Source organism: Rhineura floridana, chromosome 6 (assembly GCF_030035675.1).
Source record: "Rhineura floridana isolate rRhiFlo1 chromosome 6, rRhiFlo1.hap2, whole genome shotgun sequence".
Classification (NCBI taxonomy): Eukaryota; Metazoa; Chordata; class Lepidosauria; order Squamata; family Rhineuridae; genus Rhineura; species Rhineura floridana.
The window spans coordinates 80,854,413-80,871,623 of NC_084485.1; the positions used below are offsets into that span (position 1 = coordinate 80,854,413).

The following is a 17,211-nucleotide window of genomic DNA, read 5'->3' on the forward strand; positions in this document are numbered from 1 at the left end:
TTGGTTTTCGAGAGCTTCCTTCTACATTTTGCTGACAGTGAAAATATATGTGTCATTGCTAAACCTTCATTTGCTATAGAGTAATTTGCAGCAAAGAGACCCTAGAGACAGATCGTTCAGTAGCATGAGATCATTAGCCTGCCAGGGGTGGGGTGGATATGACTCCTCATGAGCTGTCCTTTGGAACATAGGCATATTTACATTATAAAGAGGTGAATAAATATGTGCACTAGAATCTGCTTGCTTTATAACACACATTTTTGGTAAATGCACTCTTAGCAGGAATTTCAGTAACTTCGCTTAATGCGACAGACTTAGAAACAGATTACAGTGATGAGCATGATGCTTCTCTGGCTGGTTCTTCAGGAAGCTTATCTCAAACACACGTACATCTATTGCTTATTTGAACGGGGAGCGGTGCAGGGATAGAACAGCCGGCTGGGCCAGGGAAGTGATTAATGCCTCTCTGCAAGAGCGAATGGTCCCAGGCCACCTGAAAGAGGCTGTAGTGAGACCACTTCTGAAGAGACCCTCCCTGGACCCAGAAAATCTTAATAAGTATAGGCCGGTGGCAAATGTTCCATTCCTGGGCAAGGTCCTTGAACGAGTGGTTGCAGGCCAGCTCCAGACACTCTTGGATGAGACCGATTATCTGGTTCCATTTCTGTCGGGTTTCAGGCCTGGTTTTGGCACGGAAACAGCCTTGGTCGCCCTGTATGATGACCTTTGTCGGGAGAGAGACAGGGGGAGTGTGACTGTTGATTCTCCTTGATCTCTCAGTGGCTTTCGATACCATCGACCATGGCATCCTTCTGGGAAGACTGGCTGAGTTGGGAGTGGGAGGGACTGCATGGCGGTGGTTCTGCTCCTACTTGGCGGGTCGTCTCCAGAAGGTGGTGCTTCAGGAACATTGCTCGGCCCCATGGACTCTCCAGTATGGGGTTCCACAGGGGTCAGTTCTGCCCCCATGCTGTTCAACATCTACATGAAACGGTTGGGTGCGGTCATCCGAAGTTTTGGAATGTGTTGCCATCAGTACGCTGAGGACACGCAGCTCTGTTTCTCATCCTCTTCAGGTGAGGCTGTCAATGTGCTGAACCAGTGCCTGGCTGAGACAATGGACTGGATGAGGGCTAATAAAGTGAGGCTCAATCCAGACAAGACTGAGATGCTGTTAGTGAGTGGTTCTTCTGACCGGATAGTGGATGTCCAATCTGTCCTGGATGGGGTCACACTCCCTCTGAAGGAGCAGGTTTGTAGCTTGGGGGTTCTCCTAGAACCATCTCTGTCACTTGAGGCTCAGGTAGCCTTGGTGGCATGGAGTGCCTTCTACCAACTTTGGTTGGTGGCCCAGCTATGCCCCTATCTGGACAGGGATAACCTGGCTTCAGTTGTCCATGCTCTGGTAACTTCCAAGTTAGATTACTACAATGCACTCTATGTGGGGCTGCCTTTGAAGACAGTTTGGAAGCTGCAGCTTGTGCAAAATGCAGCGGCCGGATTGGTAACAGGGACCAGACGGTTCAAACATATAAAACCGATTCTGGCCTGTTTGCATTGGCTGCCTGTATGTTTCCAAGCTCAATTCAAGGTGCTGGTTTTAATCTATAAAGCCTGACATGGCTTAGGACCACAATACCTGATGGAACGCCTCTCCCAACAAAAACCCACTCTTACACTATGCTCAACGTCAAAGGTCCTCCTCTGGGTGCCTACTCCGAGGGAAGCTGGGAGGCTGGCAACAAGGGAGAAGACCTTTTCAGTGGTGGCCCCCAAATTATGGAATGATCTGCCTGACGAGATGCACCTGGCACCAACACTGTTGTCTTTTTCGGCGTCAGGCCAAGACTTTCCTCTTCTCCCAGGAATTTTTTAACAGCATTTGAATAGCATGTGTTTTAACTTGTCTATCAGATTTTATGGGTTTTAATTTGGTATGGTTTAAATTTGTATACTTGTTTTTAATGTTTTTAATTGTTGTAAACAGCCCAGAGAGCTTTGGCTATGAGGCGGTATAATAAATGCAATCAATCAATCAATAAAATTCTGGTTGAAAAGTTTCAGCTGGTGGGGAGAGGGGAGCTATTGTCCTGAAGTTTTGGTAGGTCATTTTTCCTGATTTGATCTGAACGTCTTGGCTGATGCTGTCTCACTGAAGGCTCTGGAGCCAAACCACAGCATATCATTATGACATTTCTATGTCCTCTTTCCACTAGAAAATTTCATATTGGTTTTCTAGTACCACGGGAGCAGCATTTTATCCTCAGATGGGTTTCTCCTTGTTTCTGTTCATTCCTTTATTGCTAACAGTGGCAATATGCCCTTTCTAAAGCTGGTATCCACAGCTGGCCTGTGCACCCCACTAGATGTAACAGATATCTTGAGCAACATGGTACAAAAAAATGTTCAGCCTGATCCAGTATCGCTTGCTCAGAAGTAAGTCAAATTGTGTTCAAGAGGGCTTGTTCCCAAGTAAGTGTGGACTGGAGTTCATATATTCAGCAGAGTTTGAAGAGAGAAGAGTTATCTCTCTAGTGCTCTGTGTGTATGGAGGGGAGGGGGAAAAAGAGAGCCACAATGGTTTGTGTGAGAGTTCTGAGAGATGCCTGTGGAAGAAACAGCACATACACTTGGATCCAGCTAGTGCCAAATCTTGTGTGTGTATGCATGTGTTAATAATTCACTGCTTGTCATCATCATTCCCTTACTCTTTCCTCTTTCCTGTCCCCCGTCAGTTAAGGTTTAAGGACACTATTGACCACGTAAGTACCATTTGTGAGTGTGTTTGCTTGGATCAGAAGGGTCTGAGGATCATCTTGTGAAATCTGTGTGCATAGTGCTGTCAAAACATCCCTGTCTATCCTCAAATGGTTCTGGGAAGTTGTTCTGTGGAGCTTCCACCAGATGCAAATCCTGAGTAAATTGGCATTTAGATTGCTACTAAATGCAGAAAAGCAATTGACATTTTCCATAATCTGTATTTCTAGCTTGTTGCAATGCAATTTCAGGCAGATGCAGGGGGAGCAGCCCACTCTCTACTGTCCTTGGCCCAGCTCATTACATGGCAGAATCAGATCTGTAATCTTTAAACTTCATTGATCCAAGTCATGAAAAATACCCTGTTTTCTTAGCTGTGACCTTTGGTTGAAACAGAAGCAGTAATAAGAAAACAATCAAATCCAAACAGTTAAATCCAATTTTTCCAAGTAATTTTGAAATATAAATTTGGAGGAACAAGCTTGAAAATTACCTTTGGAAAGAGAGAGATTACATTACATACCCTGCTGTAGCTTCCCTTTCCTCTTAGCTGAAGGAATTTGCTTAGAAGGGGTTTGCAGCGACAGCCCTATGTATAGCATCTCTCCTTCCACCTTCTTTCTTTCTACTCTCCACCTGCCTTGCTTTGTCCTAGGGGCATGCTCTTCCCCATGTGAGAATTACTATCTTTTGTGGACTGTGGTGATGACTACTTTTGGGGATGTTCATAGCCTCTTGTGTTGTGTGTTTGAGTATCTCCCTCTATATCAGTTTATTGCCATTGATTTATTTTGCTCACTCACACAACTCCAGGGGCAAAGGGGAGTCTTACTTGAACTCTGATTTTGGTGTCATTCTGATTTCTGTGTGTTCATCTGGTTTGTTAATCTGGGTTTGCAAATGAAAACAATGAAGGAATAATTTGGGTTATGTGGGCTATCATTGAGAAAGCCTATTCACAATTTTAGTTTTAATCAAAAAAATTAACAATTCTATGGCAGCAGCAACAACAAAAAGTACCCTGACAAGCCAAGTTTCTAGGAAGATAGCACATTCTATCTATCCATCACTGTACAGATTTCTTCTCAGCTTTCAGTTATATCATATTTTGATTTCTTTGCATGAATAGTCATTCCTATGGTGCATACGATTAATGGTCAACATTCTACTGGAAAGCTGCCAGAGGTTGCCTTTGAACAGGCCTTGCTCCAGGGAATCCTGTGCAAGGATCCAAATTTGTCCATAGAATGTAGAAGATTTGAGAGAGCTAAAGCAGGCTGTAGGTCACAAGGCCAATCCAACTCCCATTAAATATCCAGTGACAAGGTTCAGGGTCTTGCTGTTACTTGCCTCTACTAGTGTCTCTAGCCCTCCAAGTTCAGTACACACCATTGAGGAAGCAATAGTGATGCCTCCAGTCCTTTTGGCCTTTGTTTTCTTTAGAATTTTCTGCCTGTCCTCTGTTTTTACAGAATTTTCCCTGCTGTCTATGCCATGGGAAGCAAGACTCTCGTGAATGCATGTTATAGCAAGTGATACCCCATGGGAGATCCACTAACTGTATTGCTGTCCATTGTAGTGCCTTCGGTTGGCAAGACTGAAATGAGTTGCCTGCCTCTGTTATGTTATATTGCAGTTATAACCACCTTGTTAAGTGTGATGGAAGGCGCTACTTTCTTGTTACTGGGGTCACATTAGATTCCTAACAAGTGCTTTTTGTCTTTTGCCCCTGTATCTATAAGGTAAATAACAGCACTGTGAACTGAGAAGACTGTTTCATGCCCTCATTATGTGATTGGGCAGCAGTTCTCCCTGCTAGGTATTGCAAAAGGATGTGCTTGTTTGTGGCCTGTTGATTTGAAGAAACTCTTTGTCTCCCTTAAGTGTCTCACAGCAATTAAAATTCAATACACAATGCTGCTGAAAGGCACTGTTTGTAAATGAGTATAAGACATGGACCATGCCCAGGCCCACAGACTAAAAGACAAGACCCACAAGGGAAGGAGAGTGGAAGAAAATGATAGGAGCTCAGTTTGCCAGAACAAAGAGAATTGCTAACAGATATTTACGTACAGTTGGGACCAGCTTGATCTACCCTTGTTGGCATTCTCTCTGAGATGGTAATGGTGAAACTACTCAGTAGTCCCTGGTCCTCTGGCGAGTGGCAAGCTCACTTGTGGCAAAAGTTGTGGAAAAGTTGTTCTTCCCCGTCCCATTTTGATTTGCTGTATTTTGTTGGTTTCATGTTTGTAGCAGTGACATTTCTTTTTCATCCAGAATTAAATGCTAGACAATTTGTCTAGAATTCAGGGTTGTGGTCAACTAAGTCCTACTCAGAGTAGACCCACTGAAATTAATGAAACTAAGGTAATCATGTCTATTATCTTAAATGGGTCTACTCTAACTAGGATGAGCATTGAATACCACCACAGACTACAACTAACCACCACTACGTTGCACTAGCCTTTGCAATTGTGGAGTTTGAAAAGCTGCTCCAGACATGGCCACCCTTTCATCCCCTGTTGATATTTGGAAAAGAATAATATGTGGATTTGTTCATGGAGGTTAAGGCTATCAGTGGCTACTAGCCGTGATAGCTGTGCTTTGCCTCCATAGTCAGAGGTGGTTTGCTTCTGAATACCAGTTGCTGGAAACTGCAGGAGGGGAAAGCGCTTTTGCACTCAGGTTGTGCTTGCTGACTTTCCATGGGCATCCGGTTGGCTATTGTGAGAACAGGATGTTGGACTAGATGGGCCACTGCCTGATCCAGCAGGCTCTTCTTACGTTCTTATGTGATTTAATGAAAATGAGCGCTTACTGGCAAAGGCAGGTGCACAGGAGACACAACTAAAGTAGCCTATGGCTAAAGGTACCATGGCCTACTTTGCAGAGGCCAGAAAACTTGTTTCTGACACCAACTGGGTTGCTTCAAGCAAGCTGGGATGTGTTTTCCCAATGCAGAGAATACTTCAGCTCAATGATGGACACCCAGCTGTGAGTGATAGAGGCCTTGGATCCAAAGCAATCTCTTAAACTAGTTAGTAAAACTTCAGGGCCAGGGCTTCCTCCTTGTGTGTTTTGAAACTAGATGGATCGATCACAAATATCCAAGAGACAGAGGTGCTCCTGTATTCCTTCCTTTCTTATTTTGATAAAGGGCTAAAAAAATCTGTTTCCCCCAGGAAACCCTCATAGGAGGCCTTTTACCCGAAACAACTTACTCTGTCAGCATCGCAGCCTACACTACTAAAGGGGATGGAGCCCGGAGCAGGGATAAGGTGGTCACAACAAGTGGAGCAGGTGAGACAATGGTACTAAAATGTATCCTTGATGTGAAAGTGTATTTTAATGATTTGAGCTCCAGAGTCACTGATACATCTGAAGACTTGTGGACTGACAGAAATTTTTATCTTCAGAGGGGTCAGGAAGGTGAAACACATTTATACCCGTGGGCTCATTCCCTGTTTTGCAGACTGTCTGCAGGTGTTGGAGAAAGCAAATAGTCTGTACAGTAGAGAAGAATAAAAACTCTTCCTCTCTCTAAGGGCGACTTCATACATTATAGTTTTCTGAAATGGAGATGATTTGCAGGTAGCCTGGCCTTTTGTGTCTAACAGCAGCCATTCAAGTGCATCTAGAGAGCCACAAGCAGAGCAGGATAGCAATGGCCATCTCTTGTTTATCCCAAGTATCTGATATTTAAAACTGCTCATAAAAGTTCCATATGGTGATCATGATGAATAGCTGCTGGAAAATCTGTCTGCCTTGAACAGGTAAGATACCTTCTAAACTATTGGCCATTGCTACATCTTATGGAAATAGATTCCATATGTATGGGCTGTATACCTTTTTTTTTACCTGTCCTGATTCCACTGACATTCCAGTTCATTGGATTATACTAATTTCTGGTATTATTCATTTACTATCACATTACGATAAATATCTATTTTCCTGCATAAAATACCATCTCCATGTACAAAAATTGTAATGGATTAATGAACTGCCCTGGGACCAACCTTCTCATTCTTGTTCAGCAACAACCTCCTGTTGCAATAGAGGCCTTGTTTGGAGAGAGAGAGTGTGTGTATTTTAGAACTGCCATGTTAGAATCCCAGAATTAGGACACCCTTGAACAGGGAAAATAGTTTGTCTCCCTCTCCAAGTACTTGTCTGAACAAGAGGCAGCAAACAGAAGGAGAGAGTGGCCCCTGGAGACACACAGAGGTTCACATCAGTCACTATGAGAAGGAGAGGTATTTGCCTAGAACTGCCAATCTACTTAGGTTATGGAACTACTAGTTTTTTAACACTGTGGCCAATGGCACAGTGAAGAGCTTTTGTAGGTCTTTCTATAAAGTTCTCCTGTTGTTTTGGAATGCTGTCTGGATTTTCCCAGAATGAAGCAGATCCTTCCTGGATCCAAACAGCGTGCAGGTCTGGACTCTGTGTGTCTGCATATGAATCATGGAGACCAAAAGCCTTTCAATAAAGTTACTGCCCACCCTGCCCTTGCATTTGTCAAATTCCATACTAGTTGGTTCTCGAAGTCTGCTCTTCCCATGGATGGGTATAGAGACTCCAGAAATGTTAATGTCTTGGTAGAGATCTAAGCCAGGCACTTGGGAGGGTTGATTTTGAGATGTTGGAGGCTTGTTCTCACATGGAAGTAACTGATTTAGTCTAGTCCTTATCTCATATTTACTCATTGGGCCTTGCCATCAGTCCCCTAATTTCACATTAGTTTCAGGTACAGAGCTACACTATCTTCTCTTAGGAGCATCTTTCTGGTGCTTTGATTTCTCTGCTGCCAGTAACAGCTGATATCAGAGTCATATTCTATGCTTCTTCTCTCATCAGTATCTCTCTTTCTTGATTCATGCAATGATATCTGCTCTGTTCACTCTGCCACCACAATGTCCAGCTAAACAGATTAAACCTGCTAGACACCATACCTTTATGACATTCACATGGCAACTTCATCACAAGTTAGCCAAATCCAGAATACCACTTCACTATTGTGAGTTGGCTCTGGATGCCACAATCCCACACAGGATAGCAGTTATCATGGCACTGTGCTGATACTGAATAATTTCGCTGTTGATGGATTTACACGTCAATCTCCCCTGATTTGAGGGAAGGATGTCTCTCTGTTGTGGGTGGAACGGAGATATGAAACCATCCATTTTGTACAGCAGGTGTTAAGCTCTGAAGGGAACAGCCCTTAATTTGTGATACATATATGAGATTTGGAATCCTGTTGCTGCTCAGCTATCACATCAACATTCCTAGCAGGAACAAGTTCATCAACTCAAACACAGCACATTTTGATTGCAAACAGCATGCTATGCTCTCAACAGCTCGCACAGGTGGTGAAATTATAAAGATTGCTGTGAAAATTGCCTGCATCAAACTAGCAGAGATTCCAGATCTGAGTCTGGGTATCTCTGCAGTATCTTGTGATAAAGCCCAGATTTCTTTTCTTACAGCATTACCCTATTGCCTGCTTTATCATACTGTCCCAAGTCTGCTTTCTCTGAACTCCCTTCTGCAAATAGCAAGGTTGAAGGAGTGGCTGGGTAGGTGCACTGAGATTTAAGAGTCAGATGTAAGGAGGTTTTAAAGGCAGTATCCAACAGTGTAGGTTTTCATTGCAATGTTGGGAACTAATTTGTTGTTATGTGCCCTCAAATTGATCACCTTATGGCGATCCTATGAATCAGTGACCTCCAATAGCATCTGTTATAAACCACCCTGTTCAGATCTTGTAAGTTCAGGTCTGTGGCTTCCTTTATGGAATCAATCCATCTCTTGTTTGGTCTTCCTCTTTTTCTACTCCCTTCTGTTTTTCCCAGCATTATGGTCTTTTCTAGTGAATCCTGTCTTCTCATTATGTGTCCAAAGTATGATAACCTCAGTTTCATCATTTTAGCTTCTAGTGATAGTTCTGGTTTAATTTGTTCTAACACCCAATTATTTGTCTTTTTTGTGGTCCACGGTATCTGCAAAGTTGTCCTCCAACACCACATTTCAAATGAGTTGATTTTTCCCTTATCCGCTTTTTTCACTGTCCAATGTTCACATCCATACATAGAGATCGGCAATACCATGGTCTGAATGATTCTGACTTTAGTGTTCAGTGACACATCTTTGCATTTGAGGACCTTTTCTAATTCTCTCATAGCTGCCCTCCCGTCCTAGCCTTCTTCTAATTTCTTGACTATTGTATACTGTAGAAATTTTGGATTAGCTGCTTAACTAATTTGCCCTCGGATTTCTTTCCATCTGAATTCCAGTCCATTGCCTGTTGGCATTCTGAATTATCAGTGTCTGCAGATTCCATGGGTTTCATAAAAGTTTTCATAAAATATGTCAGCTGGCAGAATTCCTTCAGAACCTTGACAAGAGACACAAACTATCAGTCACTCTATTTAAGTGAAAGTGCAGTCTTTGTGTTAATGTTCCGTATTCCCAATCCTTTACAGTCCTAGAGATTTCACCATAGGATTTTCAGCAAACAATTCAAATTCCATGACCAAATGAGGTATGTTCTGCAGAGAAAATTACATACTTTAAGGATATTTGTGAAATCAAGACATACAGTATTTGTCCTTTCCATTATAGAATTTAGATTTTATTTAATTAATGTTTGTTTAATTACAGAATTTAGAGGACTTGGAAAAGTAAATGTTAAACTACATGTTCAGAAGTACAATGCTATTGTTTCTGGACTAAAATACTTCAGTGGTGGTTGGCATTTTTGGACATTGCTCCTGTCAAAAACTCCCTCTCTGTGGAAATCTAGCATGTCAGGAAGAAGGCTTTTAGCTTATCCTTCTCCCAAACATGCTACCTTTTCATGTGCACAAGTTTGTAATGTAGGGGAGCATTCAAACTTGTGATCTTTTATCTGCAATCTGACTCCAGATTGGGAGGAAGGGCTATACCACCTAATATTTCTCAGCATGTAGTTAAGCTCTAAACCTTCCTGGGTGAGCAACTCCAATAGCAAAAGGCCAAAGCTTGCTCTCCTTCCCACCCACAGCATGTCATCCTGTTTTTGTCCCACAGTCCCAGGCAAGCCTACCATGATGATCAGCACCACAGCCATGAACACAGCTCTGATCAATTGGCATCCACCTAAAGAATTGGTTGGGGAGCTCCTGGGCTACCAGCTACAGTTCAAACATGCTGATGAGGAGAAGATGAAAGTTATGAACTTTGAGAAGAATGTTGATCACTTCACTGTGACTGATCTTTACAAGGGTGCCACCTACATCTTCAAGTTGGCTGCCAAGAATAGGGTTGGTCTTGGGGAGGAGTTTGAGAAGGAAATCACTACTGCAGAGGAGGCGCCAAATGGCTTCCCTCAGAACCTGCGTGTGGTGGGCCTCACCACTTCTACCACTAAAGTGACCTGGAACCCTCCACTTCTGGCTGAGAGGAATGGAAAAATTACCAACTACACAGTAGTGTACCGAGACATTAACAGCCAGCAGAACCTGACCAATGTAACAAAGGAAACAAGCATCACTCTGACCAACCTTAAACCTGACACAACCTATGATATCAAAGTTAGAGCCCATGCTAGCAAGGGAGCTGGGCCTCTCAGCCCCAGCATTCAGTCTAGAACGATGCCAATGGAACAAGGTAGGCACCTCCTCTATGATCAGATAATGAACCCCTATGACAGAAAACAGGTCAGAGATGAGCTGGTCATTCTTAACTTACTGGGCTTTTAACTGGAGGGGCCGGGATGGGGCACAGAAGCTGCATGACTGCTTTGGTTATTTCAAGCACACACACCATTTTCTGTTCTCACATGAGAATTATGGCTTTGTTGAGAACTTGAGAACAGAGCTTTTGTGAAGAAACAGTGCCTAGTAACTGCTAACTTCTGATCATGACAGAGAGTCACAGGGGAAAGTGGACAGTCTTAACCCTCGGTCTGTACATGCAAAGAGTGCAATGGCACTGGGAGACTGGTTGAAAAGCTCGGGTATCTTAAGAAGTGAAAAAGCTTATTGCTTCTAACTGAAAACACCAAACTGTGCTGCTACTGAGAGGAGTGGAAAGGAAAGGGTTAGTATTTGTTAGTTGTCCACTGTTGTCCCGCAAAGGCCACTCAAAAGGATTATTTCTAATTGCAGTGTTTGCAAAGAACTTTCGTGTCAGTGCTGTGATGAAAACTTCAGTTCTGCTTAGCTGGGAGGTGCCAGACTCTTACAAATCTGAAGTTCCTTTTAAGGTAAGGGAATATCACTATCACAGATGGGGACCTGATTCATGTGCAATAAGGAAGGAAGGAATCTGTTTCAGGGATCCATCAGCCCATTTACATAAGCTAAGTAAGCAAATCTGGAGAAACACCAGGGGTTTGTGTTAGGCTGTAAGAATTATGAGCACCTCCTTGTCTTGGGTATTGCAGAGTCCTGAGATTTTCTTCTTTACTCTAGATCACCAAAGCAGGATAAATCAGCAGGCCAGTCTTCTAAGGATGAGCTAAAAACCATTGCATTTCCAGGCAAAATCTCTTGATTCTTTTGTTGATTTTGGAAAGTAAATGGTACCCTAGTTATATGGAAACAGCGTTTCCATGAATCGATACTGCATGGTGGAGTGAAGAATTCATGGTCAAGGCTGGTGTGATCTGCTCCGGCCCATGTGGCTAGGTAAAGTTTAAAGGGCCCCTTAGGGCAGACTACAGTCAGGAGCCAAAACTCTTGAATTCCTAGGCAAAATCTTTTGGTCCTCCTCCTAACCATGAAGTATTTTGGAGCTTGCTACAATTAGGACAGAGAGACTTCTAAAATCCAACAAGGCACCATAGTATACAGCTCTGCCTGCTATTACTTGCTGGCAACATCACAGAGACATGTAAGCACTTGTGGTGGCAGTGGACTTTTATACGGGAAATTAGTTCATAAAAGATTAGTTCTTTGGACTCATTCCAATTGCTATATGATCAGAGATGTCTTGGGACCATCATCAAGACTGTTGTATGGTGTGGTCTTCATAAGGTTTAGTGTGGTTTCTACAGTTGAGGTCGCTGATGTGAGTAGAGAGTTGACAGCAGTTGAAGCTGTGGGTTTGTCATGATAAGGCACAGGAGCAGATGGTGTTAGCGACTTGCTAGCTGAAGAACAGCCATGCAAACACAAGGGGTGTAAATGAGCTTTCTTCTTCCTATTGACAATCCTAGATGTCCAGGCCATGCACAAGTGCCAACAGAGTAGCTGGCCCAGTAGCAGCTGTGATCTTCAGGAACAGGAACTTTGCAAACAGGATGCCCCCTGTGCCTAGCTGCTTAATTCAAACACGCAGGATGCCAGGCCAAAGCCTAATAATCTTAACAAGGACTGCTGATAAATCTCCTTGGGAACAATTAGCATTATCTACACTTGATAAACAGTCTCTCACTAAATCTACATCCCAAAGGGTGTCATCTTTCTCTTTAACAGATTTAATTAAAGCAGATATTGTTCTGATTTGTGAACGCTGAGGCACAGCTAAATCCCATGGTATTTTTGTTGGGAATGAACTGAGACCTCTGAAATTTCTTCACTAAAAATCAATAATGAGGCTTTCAGTTCTCCTCAGGGAAGAGTCATTGCTTCATCTGGTCCAAGAGATAAACTTCCCTGCAAAGAGATGACTGGTCTTGTGAAGTGAGTAAGAGTCAATGTTATGGTGAGATTCCCATTGCAATCAGAACCTGACACTGTCCCTGATCTAAAAGAGCTGCTTCCCTGCCTGTGTTCGATGCAAAAATGGATTTTAAACAGACACTTTATTGGGAAGTGAGAACTGATTTTGAGATATTTTCATGAGGACATAAGCAGAATATTCTTGGATTAGTAATCTTATTCCTTGAACAGATTTTTAGTAACAGATTAATACAGTATTAGAAACTGCTTTTAATCGCTCTGCCACAGTGACTTGCACCACTGTAACTAAAGCCAGAAGGCCTAGTAAGTGAGGCAGAGCTAGCCAGTCAGCCCACCTTACCCTTTATCTTGAATGGATGGCAGAGCCCACATGTGCAGAATAACAGATCTGGGAGAAGGCAGCACCAACTGTTGATTCTATGTGAGGGTTCTTTGATCAGATTTGGTGTGGTCACACATCCACAGATGAACTTTTTTGGTACCTCATATAGTGTAAGGATTTCAAAACAGATCCAAGGAGTTTTGGAAAGGGGCCTTCATCCAGCCCTTTCCCATGAGGAAACCTATCAGCTTGTTTCCTTTGCTTGCAGATTCTGTACAATGGCCAGACAGTGGAGGTGGATGGCCACTCCATGAAGAAGCTGATTAATGACCTGCAGCCAGACACAAATTATTCCTTTGCACTCACAAACCGGGGAAGTAGTGCAGGAGCATTACAGCACCGGGTCTTCATCCGAACAGCACCTGATGTCCTCCAGAGCAAGCCCATTTCCACAAACAAATATATCCATAATGGACGGTTCACCCTCACTCTCCCCAAAGTGCAGACCTCTGTGCCAGTCAGGTATGATTCTACTTTATTCACTGGCCTGTTCCTATCAAAGGAGAACAAGGTGATGATTCTATGATTCTGTGTACGTTTGAGGGAGGTGGGAGTCTCCTGAGTTCCTGCAGGATCTTGGGGGTTTTTTATGTGCAATAACGGTAATATTGTTGAGAACTGTGTTAGATTTCACAGACCATGATAATGGTGTGAATTCACCTACAAAGTGATGGAAATACTTCCCAACAGCAAATGGCTGCTGAAAATATGGGAGTATAAGAGTACACAATACAGCAGCCTTACCTGACCTGATGTTCGGATGTACAACTTACATAAGCCCAAGCCAGTGTGGCCAATGGGCAGAGATATTAGGAATTGTAGTCCAAAACATCTGGAGGGCACCATGTTGGGAAAGGCTTATGTGCAGGATTTGAAATGGTGAAGTGCTCAGGACTCTGGTCCTGGCCTACCATTCTTATGCATTGTATCCTGCTCCTCATAATCACCTGTCTTCATATGAAAAATAGGGGTTACAAAGCCTTAATTCCATCTTTTGCCTGAAAGGATCAAATATGCGCTTTCCACAGTGCAGCACAACTAAATAATATGTATAAATCCCCATAGGAGACTTGTTGAAGTCTCATTTGTGTTTTTGATTTCCCACCACTGGAATAGGAACCAGATTATAGAGTTGTGCTGTCCCAGTCTCTAGCACCATCTCCCAGAAGCTGGCCTTATTAGCCTAATACAAGCCAGCAGACTACAGCCTGAGTCTCTGGAAAGTCCAAAGGAATTGGAGATAAGAAGTGGGAGTTTCAGGGCTTTCCTTTCCTACAGTCTGTAGCAGGGTTCACCTCTTCCCCCTCTTGTTCCCCAGGTGGTACTACATTGTGGTTCTCCCAATAGACCGCACAAGCAACATATTTGCCTCCAGGTTGAAGAGCCCAGATGAGGTGGAACTGGACCAGGTAGGAGAAGGCCAAAAGTTTCCACTTGTTTTGAGGGGAGTAGGGGGAACAGGTGATTTGGGGAGAGTATATGGGCAACGTTAGTCAGTCGTAGGGTGCTGGGGATAGTGGCAGAGAACCTGGGATTTCTTCCCACATAGGATGGCTGCATTTGAAAGAGGTCTCTAGAGTGTGACTCCCCAAGGACTTGTTTCATCTATAGATCATACTCTACTTCTTTCGGTCCTCAGGTTCTGTTGTATAACTTCTCTGCGAAACAAGATGTAGAAACTGAAGCTTAGATATGGCTGTGGGTGTGGATGGGTGGGTGTGCGTGACACATGTGCCACCTCTACAGCGAAGATGCAGAGAAACAGTCAATGGACAGGTGGCAGGGGCACCACTTTGCTGAGATCACAAGTCAGTACCGTCCTTCCTGGGCATGATAGCATGGTTCTGTGCAGTCTCTGTTTTCCTGGCACCACAGTTGCTCTAAGCTCTAATGCTCCATCTCTGCCGTAACATACTTTTGTGTGAAATGTATTTTATGCCTGTTCCTTCATTTTAAATTAGAATTTCTATTCAGAGCCCAGCATCCATTTTTATTCATTATAAAAAATACCTTTAAACATCTGAGAACCTTTATGGGCAATGTAATTGATTTTTGGTGTGTTTATATCCTTTTTCTTGAATTTGTGGATGACTATGAAATTTGCTATTTTTTTCTCTGAATACCCCATGAAATCTGTTTTCAGTGTGTGTGATTTACCCAGAGCCTCGCTATAGCCTAGCAAGATGTGTCAGGGGCAGTAAGCCCTGTCTAGAGATTTTGTTCACCTATGTACACTGGGCAGCCAGTCCTTTGTTGTCACTGCTGCTGCTCTACCATCCAAAAGAAACGTACATTTTAAAATTATTTTCCTTGCATTGTTGAGGGCTAGAAACTTTATAAAAATTGTACACTGTGTTTCATGTAACTGTAGCAAAGTAGGTTATGATGAATACAATTAAAAAGTCCAACAAGGATGCAAGAGACCTGCTGGATCAGACCAAAAGTCCATCTAGTCCTGCCTCCTGTTCTTACAGTGGCCAGCCAGAATCCCAGGATAACACTTGGTTCCAGCATTACCTTCTCCAGCCTGATTAACTGTTCTGATAAGGGAGTAGATGTAAATTTGTGATGTTTTGAAGAAAGCATTCAGGAATGAAATTCTTATTGTTACATGCCTTCAAGTTGATTACGACTTATGGCGATCCTATGAATCAGTGACCTCCAACAGCATCTGTCATGAACCACCCTGTTTAGATCTTGTAAGTTCAGGTCTGTGGCTTCCTTTATGGAATCAATCCATCTCTTGTTTGGCCTTCCTCTTTTTCTACTTCCTTCTGTTTTCCCCAGCATTATTGTCTTTTCTAGTGAATCAGGTCTTCTCATGATGTGTCCAAAGTATGATAACCTCAGTTTCACCATTTTAGCTTCTAGTGATAGTTCTCGCTTAATTTGTTCTAATACTCATTTGTCTTTTTCACAGTCCATGGTATGCGCAAAGCTCTCTGCCAATACCACATTCCAAATGAGTTTATTTTTCTCTTATCTGCTTTTTTCACTGTCCAACTTTCACATCCATACATAGAGATCAGGAATACCATGGTCTGAATGATCCTGACTTTAGTGTTCAGTGATACATCTTTACATTTGAGGACCTTTTCTAGTTCTCTTATAGCTGCCCTCCCCAGTCCTAGCCTTCTTCTAATTTCTTAACTATGGTTTCCATTTTGGTTAATGACTGTGCCAAGGTATTGATAATCCTTGATAAGTTCAATGTCCTCGTTGTCAACTTTAACGTTACATAAATCTTCTGTTATCATTACTTTAATCTTCTTGACGTTCAGCTGTAGTCCTGCTTTTGTGCTTGAACTTTCATCAGCATTCTTTTCAAATCATTACTGGCTTTTGCTAGCAGTATGGTATCGTCTGCATATCTTAAATTATTGGTATTTCTCCCTTCAATTTTCACACCTCCTATATCTTGGTCTAATCTCGCTTTCCGTATGAGGGAATGAGATAGTGTACTGAATGTCAGGACTATTCTTAGTTTTCTTCACTTGATTTTCAGTGTTTCCTCATGGAGATGTAGCTTCACCTGGATACCTTTGATACACGACATAGCTCTTTCTCACATTAGCTTTCTTTTGCCACCCAGCTACTTGAGGCTATGAGCCAAGGAACGCCAGACAGACGCCAGCGACGGCAAGCAGAGCTGCTCAAGCCCTATATTGCTGCCCAAATGGATGATCTGCCAGACACTTTCGTCTTGGGGGATGAGAAAAACTATAAAGGCTTCTACAATAGGCCACTTTCAGAAGACTTGAGCTATCGTTGTTTTGTGCTAGCTTCACTGGAGGATGGTGATACGGTAAGGCCCATAAGAAGAGGTATGACTGCATATTGCCTGAGAGGGCCATCAAGAGATGATATTAAGGAAGCGTTGGAACAGTGCAGGTTGTAGAAGTTTGCTCTGCAAAGCTGAACTAGGAAAAATCAGATTTCTAAAATAAGTAGGGGAATCTCCTTTCTTTCTCTCTCCTCCCCATGCCTCTCTTGTCTATGCATGTAGGTGCCTGGCAGGCTAGAGGGAGAAAACAGATTCTCTATCCCACCCTTTATGCCTCTTCACTTTCCACACCCCTGTAATCTTTTGGGCTATCCATTGTTGCAAGCCAGTATGAATGAGGGAGGGGAAATGTGGGTAACACTGTTATTGCTGCTGCTGTGAATGTGTAAGTAATGTCCAACCATAATGAAGATACTCAAGCCCTTCTGCTCTGCCCCATGCTGGGGCTCTCACTTTCAGCCTCATTTACTTGTAATGGCTCATTAGAGCTGGCCAAATGCTTCATTGCTCATCTGATCCCAGCGCTTTTGTGGTGGACAAAGGAAACATGCAACCAGCAGATGGGGGGATAGAGGCCTCCAAGCCGCCGGCCTGGGAAGTTGCCTTTGTGCCACAATTTTGGG

General features: G+C 43.1%; 1 protein-coding gene across 10 annotated transcripts in view; it reads left to right on the top strand.

The window, feature by feature from the left end:
- The window catches only part of PTPRF (protein tyrosine phosphatase receptor type F), an 834,986-nt gene that overhangs the window by 776,519 nt on the left and 41,256 nt on the right, over window positions 1-17,211 (top strand). For 9 of the 10 annotated variants that reach the window (XM_061632671.1, XM_061632670.1, XM_061632668.1 and 6 more), the window contains 7 exons: window positions 2,736-2,762; window positions 5,940-6,057; window positions 9,826-10,404; window positions 10,905-11,002; window positions 13,013-13,266; window positions 14,123-14,213; window positions 16,397-16,609. In XM_061632671.1, coding sequence (XP_061488655.1) covers window positions 2,736-2,762; window positions 5,940-6,057; window positions 9,826-10,404; window positions 10,905-11,002; window positions 13,013-13,266; window positions 14,123-14,213; window positions 16,397-16,609 — 1,380 coding nt within the window. The remainder of the gene's footprint in view (window positions 1-2,735; window positions 2,763-5,939; window positions 6,058-9,825; window positions 10,405-10,904; window positions 11,003-13,012; window positions 13,267-14,122; window positions 14,214-16,396; window positions 16,610-17,211) is intronic. The other variant, XM_061632676.1, reaches the window with a different exon arrangement.